Here is a 7,774-nt window from a genome sequence, read left to right as displayed (position 1 = left end):
ATATATTTTTAGTCATCATCCCCAAAAAATCATGAATATAATAATGAAGTAAAATTGTAAATTTAAGAAATTAAATTTGTTTTGATGATGAATTTCATTAGTAGTTTTGAAATGTTCATTAATCATTACTTTGTGATTTGTCCGTAAGCTTGTATAAAAATTATTATGGATCACAAAAATCTTATGGCAAATAAAAAATTAAATTGAAATTCAAAAATTAAAAAATAAAATTAATAAAATTTAGAAATTTTAATTTTTATATATGAGAAATATAATATAAATAATTTAGTGGATAGTAAAATTGACTCAAAAAATTTCGATTCAGAAATAATAAAATTACAATTTTATATAAATAATTTATAAATTTGAATATGAAAAAGTCTAATTGTTAGAAAACGCCTTATCTTATAACATATCATAACTATTAAAAAAAACTGAATCACATCGTAATAATTACACCTCCATTACGGGAGGCTCCGCTCCCCTTCCACCACGGCGAAACTTCCGGGTCTCCGTATTATATTCAATAATGATTAAGCATAAAATAGATTTTAATATGAAAAGCAATAATCAGATGTGTGGAAAACAAAATCAATTTAATATAAATAATAATTACATTTCCATGTGTAATATGACTCGACTCACAAATAATTATGCCTCGCCCAAACTTTCTACGCCCATAATTACACAATTTTATTATTAACGACTTCTTGTCAATGGCCTCCTCCTCCCGTCTTGCACGCCATGACTCAACGCAACCACTTCTTCTTCACTAATTCTGACTGGATCTCCCGATGCTTCCGTTTCGTGTTCACCACGCCCAAAGTTTCATAGTTCCGTCTTCACTACGCCCAAATTTCGGTGGAAATCTATGGAATTGTGGGTCCCGCTCCAGCCTTTTCTCACTCTTTCAATAATTACATCCATAAATAATTATTAAAAATAGATGAATAATTAATTAATAATAAACCAATAAAGCAAAACTTCCAGGTCGCAATTTTATTATTAACGACTTCTGGTCACAACGCCCAGATTTTCTTGCCCGTCCATGACTCAACGCAACCACTTCACCCAAAGTTTCATAATGACACCACCACCACCTCCCCGCCGTCTTCACTACGCCCAAATTTCGGTGGAAATCTATGGAACTGTGGGTCCCGATCCACCCTTTTCTCAGTCTTTCAATAATTACATCCACAAATAATTATAATGATTAAAAATAAAATAGATTTTATTATTTAATATAAATAATAGAATAATCAGATGTAGATCACTCAACGACCTGAATGTTAATCACTAGAAATTACGCCTCATCTTCACAGTCTTTCATCCGCTCCTTCGCTCGTTGACGAGAGGACGAAAAATTACATGATTCACCACTCTCTCCCTTTATAAATACTCGTGACCATCCTTCACATTCATACCATCCTTTGCCCGTTTCTCCATACATTCATAAATTTTTCCTCTGCATTTCCATTTCCATTTCCATTTCCAGCACCATGCCGTTCCTCTCTTTTTCTTTTCCTCTTCATTTCCTCTTTTTCATCTTCACTTTTTCCTTCATCTCCGTCTCCTCCTCCTCTCCGCATTCATTTCATGACGATCGACAGTCTCTCTTAGCTTTCAAAAACAAAATAAGCAGTGATCCTCATGCTTCCATGGCCAACTGGAGTCTCGCACTCCCCTTCTGCAACTGGCCCGGCGTCACCTGCAGCCGCCGTCACATGGACAGAGTCGTCTCTCTCGACCTCCCTGACATGGAACTGCAGGGCACCATCTCTCCTTACCTCGGCAATTTGTCCTTTCTCCATTACCTTGATCTTTCTGGCAATGCGCTACACGGTTATATCCCAACTCAGTTGGGACGCCTTTTCCGTTTGAGGGAGCTCTGGTTGTACAACAATCAATTGGAGGGAAACATTCCGAGTGATCTCGGCAATTGCACAAATTTGGCTTCCTTGGAGCTCTCCTACAACAATCTCACTGGAGGTATTTCAGAAGAGTTTGGCTCCCTCATACATCTGAAAGTACTTTACTTATCTAGAAACTGCTTCACAGGTACTTTTCGTCTTCCTTTAAAAATCTCGGGATGTTGATTATTTTAGAAATTTAAAAATAGTCTTACTTGTGTTATTGTGAATTGTCAGGTCACATTCCCAAATTTCTATCAAATATTTCCACTTTGGTTTACTTGCAAATGGGTGAAAATAAATTCACTGGTAACATTCCAGAAGAATTTGGCTTATTCACTAATCTTCAAAATCTCTCCCTCTTTGACAATGAATTATCAGGTTCCATTTCCCCTTCTTTGTCAAATATCTCCACTTTGGTTCACTTGGGGATTCCCCAAAACAAACTCACTGGAAGCATTCCCACTTCTTTGTCAAATCTAGTTAACTTGAGTGTGCTTTATTTATGGGGAAATCAACTTAGTGGAAAGATTCCAAATTCCATTGGAAATTGTTCAAAACTCAGTATTCTCACCCTACACAATAACATTTTGAGTGGGAGTGTCCCAACAACATTAGGTAAGCTATCCCTCCTTGAAAGATTATATTTGCATTCTAATCAGCTTGACAGTGGCAGTGCTACAACCATGCCTTTTCTTATAGCCCTTACCAATTGTTCCCACCTAAAAGACATAAACTTGAGAGACAATAAACTCGCAGGTGTCTTACCCCTTGCCATAGGAACACTTTCTACCAATTTGTCTTACCTTTCATTAGACAACAACTTGATAGAAGGGAACATCCCTCCACATATAGGCAATCTTACCAGCCTAACCTATCTAAATTTATCTGGAAATTCTTTAAATGGTAGCATTCCATCTTTAAGAAACCTTAAAATTTTAGAAAGATTAGTTTTAGGAAATAACAAATTACAAGGAGATATCCCTGATGACTTTGAAAAGTTACAACGACTTGGTCTCTTGGACATCAGTGGAAACATACTCTCTGGAAAGATTCCCAATTCCCTTGCATCCCTTAAACAATTAAGATTTCTCCTCCTCCATCACAACCAATTATCAGGGAGCATACCTTCCGACTTAGGAAGCTGTACAAATTTGGAATTGCTCGACTTGTCACACAATAAACTCATTGGAAACATACCACGTGAGATTGGTAAGCTTTACAATCTAAATTTCTATTTGAATTTGTCTTGGAATTTATTAGAAGGCTCCTTGCCCACTGAGATTGGTAAAATGTCAATGGCTCAAGCTATAGATATTTCTGCTAATCACTTGAGTGGAGTCATTCCATCTACACTTGGAAGTTGTGTTGAAGTAATTTCGCTGAATTTATCTCGGAATTCCTTCCAAGGTTCTATTCCAGATTCACTTGAAAATTTGCAAAGCCTTATGAGCCTAGATCTCTCTTCCAACCTTTTATCTGGGACAATACCTATTACTCTCAACAAGCTGAAAATGCTTCAATATTTAAATTTATCTTTTAACAAGCTTGCTGGGGAAATTCCAACAGGGGGAATTTTTGCAAATGAATCAATTTCCATGTCCTTAAATGGAAATCCCAACCTCTGTGGACCAAAAATATTCCAGTTATATCCTTGTCCGACACCAAGAGGTCATTCTACAATTGTCAAAAGAGTACTATTGACAGTGAGTGGAGCTACTGCTTTTATACTCTGTTGTTTTTTTTTAAGATTCCTATGGAGAGGGAATATGCATATACAAAACATTCATGTTTCAAGATCTATTTTCCAAAAGTTAGAGCATCCAAGGATCTCATATCAAGAGCTTCACATAGCGACTAATGGATTTGACAAAGCCAACTTGTTGGGAACAGGTAGCTTTGGGTCAGTGTATAAAGGAATTTTGAATGATGGCACACCTGTTGCTGTGAAGGTTTTCCAATTGCAAAATGACCAGAGTGAGAAGAGTTTTAAAGCAGAATGCAGTGTCTTCCAGAAGGTTCAACATCGAAATCTAGTCAAAATCATAACCTCATGTTCCAACCTCCATTTCAAAGCTTTAGTGTTCAAGTTTGTGTCTAATGGAAGCTTAGAGAAGCATTTGTATCCTAAAAGAGATGACAACAATGGTGAGGATGTGTGTGAACTGGAGTTGAAAACACTATTAGACATTGCCATAGATGTGGCCCATGCAATGGAATATCTTCATCATGATTGTTTTGTGCAAGTAGTACATTGTGATATCAAGCCTAGCAATGTACTTTTGGATGAAAATATGTTAGGCCATGTCACAGATTTTGGTATTGCAAGATTGATTGGTGAAAGCTCTACAAATTCACATGCTTCATCACTTGCTTTAAGAGGATCCATTGGCTACATTGCCCCAGGTATGTCTTTCTTAAACAACATTTTCATTTTTCTTCTCTCATTAACAATATTTATATGGATTGATTGAGTAAAATTTAATGAATGTTTCTTTTACTGTAGAGTATGGATTGAGTGGAACAGTTTCCACCCAGGGAGATGTTTATAGCTATGGAATTATGTTATTGGAAATGCTCACCAGAAAACAACCAACCAGTCACATGTTTGTGGGAGACCTAAACTTGCACAATTGGGTGAACTTTGCATACCCAAACAATGTGAATGAGGTAATTGAAAGTAGCCTTTTTAGTGAGGTGTGTGGAGATGAAATTAATGAGAACAAAGTATATAAATGTCTACTAGATTTGCTACATGTTGGTTTGCTTTGTTCAAAACATTCACCAGAAGAAAGACCAACTATGAGAGTTGTGGTAAGGATGTTGGAGAGTATCAAAGAGGATTTGGAGGCAAATGTAGTTGCTTCTAGAAGATTGAGACGAAGCATATCCAAGTTGCTTATCGATACAAATGCAATAAGGAATGATGCCTCTACATCAAATGACCAAAGTTCTTGTACATTTTAGTTTATGAAGTGAAGAATGACAAATATTTTAGGTCTTGACATCATTCATGTAATGTTAATATTTTTTTAAACTTTTAATTATTCAAACAACTTCATGCTAGTATGCATTATCATATTGTCAACAAGGAAATTACATGGTTTTGCAACACGATATTGAATAGATTGTAGGTTTATAGTCAATTTGATTTTTTCATCTATCCATGATGTCAATATTATTATCTATAGATTAAATTTCTTTGAAATTATTTGTATTATGTTTACATATATAGAAGAAATTATTTATATTTAAAATGCAACAACAAACTTACAAACATGGATTTGAACTTTATGACTTGATTATAAGAACCATGTTGAAGTCTAGTTAGTTTGATTGTATTGGTAGCGAAAACTTAGTTGTTTGTAACATCCACTTACCATATATGTGTGTATGTGTGTTTTGCAAACCATTTTCACCCCAAAAAAATCCGCAGGACCAATTTTTGGGTCTTAAAATTGTTTCAAGTACATATGTTTCATCTCTTTCAATAACTCATAGCACAACCCACCGTATATTTGAGATGGACAATGATCTTTCCTATTTTAGGAAAAAAAGGTTTTATTCGATAAACTAACTTATATTTGAAGGCGTAGAAACAAACAACCCCCTTTTAAGTGCTTCTTTAGAATCCATATTCACTATATGAGTTGAGGATTTAGTACTTTGGGTATGTAATTTTTGTAATAATAAGATTGTTGTCAACATTTCCCCCCTAATTACAAGGGTTGATGGTTTAGAGATAAGGACAAATACAATGCATCTTTCATATAAGGATGATATCAAATACAAACCTTGAATGGATTTGTCTTGGTCTTGGTCAATATGAGATGTGCGATGAAGACTCATTCACAGAATTATGGCTCCTTTTTTCTGAAGGATACTATGAATTCTTTTTAGCATATATAGAACATAATTTCATAATTTTATTTTAATGAAATTACAAATTCTTTTTGCATAGAAAAAAGAAGTGAAGGCATACAAGCTAATCGAAAGTAAGAAGACCAAGGAAAAGTGTGGTATTGTAGTGCAAGCCTTATTTCCAAAACATCTACATCTACCTAGTGGTAAACTATGTCTACTTCTTCATCAAATAGTTGTATTGCAAAGAAACAAATAAGTTTTTCTAAGACCAAGAGAATGTGATATTTGAGTTTAATGCTTAATTCCAAAACATCTATATCCACATAATGGTCAAATTTATCTAGTCTTCATCCAATATTTACAAACAAATTATTGCGACCTTTTTCTAAGAATCCTTATTATGTTTGCTTAGTAAGTCCATAAGTTAATGCATTTGTTAACATCTTAGAAATGCATAAGTTGATGCATTTGTTATGCATTTGAAATCATCTTTAATATACTTAAGAGTGAGTTTGTGAGTTTTTTCTAAAAATGCTTGTTTTACTTGCCTAGTATGTTGAATTATTGATTATGTGTTTGAAATTATTTTTAAGGTTTTCAAGTGTGATCCCATTGTTTCAACATAATGTATAGCATTAGTTGCAATAACTAGGACAAATGGATCCACTAAATGTTTATATCTTTTCCAATACTAGTGGACATATAATATTAGTTGTCTACAAATAACTTGTTGCACCATTTCTTTCCAAAAATCAAGATTTATTAGAAAATGAATAAGCAAGACTATATAAGCACCATCGTACACTCCCAACATACTAATGATGGAAAAAAAATAGACTTTATAGATACTTCATCATTGGATTCTAGGGATTACACTTATGGGTATATTGAAGAAATCCTTTTAAGACCTATGCATGATGAAACTTGATGGAAGCATATTTTTAAAAGATTCTTAGGAAGCTTCCTAATATATAGACAAAAATTTAACTCTTTAATGTGAAGGGAAAGTAAAAGTTTAACTAATAAGTGATCCAATCACTGAGGTGGAAGATCAATATGGAGTAACTTCCAAATAGTATCAATGCTAAATCTTATGGTTAGGTTTTCTATCATTCTTAATGTCCTTCCTTCTTTCAAATATATTTCCCTTTTCTTAATATTTACAAAAGTAATAAAAGTCGAAGTTGCAGGGAAATATATATAGCTTCATGTAGAACCTTGAAAATAAAGCCTCCCACATCTCAAAGCAAAGGTGGAGGCACAATATTCAACACTAGTCTAAAACTAAAAGGAAAATAATCAAACTTCTTGCTAGTTTTGCATTTGCAATGGACACTTGCTAATTCTCTCTATTAATAAGTGATTATTTTTCTCTTAATTATATGCAATTTAATGTTTCCTTTAGGATTAGTTTTCAACATCACCCTTTGCCATAAGGGGTATCATAGATTTAATTTCAAGAACATAAATACTATGCTTGCCACATAAAAGCAACAAAAGTCAAATATTTTCCTTGTTCCTTCACAACTTTCTATTTCCTTTTTGAGAAGAAACAAAAAAAATAATAAAATTCTATGTTGCATAGAAGTATATATGGTTTGATGGAGAACCTTGACCACTAACCCATTGTATTCTTGATTAGACTAACCCAATTTTAAATCAATATAATCACATTGTAAACTTAATGTTGAAAATCTTTTAGTAATGGATGAATTAATGAAATATGTGATGGATTCTTTTCTCACATGGAAAGATTTGGGCCATGTAAGATATCATTTCCTCTAAGTACTTGTCACACATATAACAACTATCTCCCCCCTCTTATTATTTGTTATATCCTTAATTAATTTTAAATTTAATATTGCTAATATCACAATTGAATAGGATAACACAAAATTAAGAAATCTAAACTTGTAAATTGTGAAGAAAGTTTACTGGGTAAATAAGCATAAATGTAAAGAGGCATTGTTCATAGGCAAGTTAAAATAATTGTTACTTGT

The 7,774-nt window shown here is 33.6% G+C and overlaps 1 protein-coding gene across 1 annotated transcript; it reads left to right on the top strand.

Annotated features, from left to right (window-relative positions):
• The first annotated feature begins 1,460 nt into the window (after positions 1-1,460).
• LOC149263727 (uncharacterized) lies at positions 1,461-5,004 on the top strand. Its single transcript, XM_089390032.1, has 3 exons — positions 1,461-2,093; positions 2,126-4,316; positions 4,417-5,004. The coding sequence occupies exons 1-3, from the start codon at positions 1,500-1,502 to the stop codon at positions 4,875-4,877; spliced, it is 3,246 nt and encodes a 1,081-aa protein (XP_089246158.1). The 5' UTR covers positions 1,461-1,499; the 3' UTR covers positions 4,878-5,004.
• The last annotated feature ends 2,770 nt before the right edge of the window (positions 5,005-7,774 follow it).

Source organism: Pinus tabuliformis, chromosome 6 (assembly GCF_031772625.1).
Source record: "Pinus tabuliformis cultivar Carrire ecotype Pingquan chromosome 6, CPIR1, whole genome shotgun sequence".
NCBI classification, from domain to species: Eukaryota; Viridiplantae; Streptophyta; class Pinopsida; order Pinales; family Pinaceae; genus Pinus; species Pinus tabuliformis.
The sequence above is the reverse complement of the archived record's forward strand: the minus strand, read 5'-3'. Positions and strand labels throughout refer to the sequence as shown.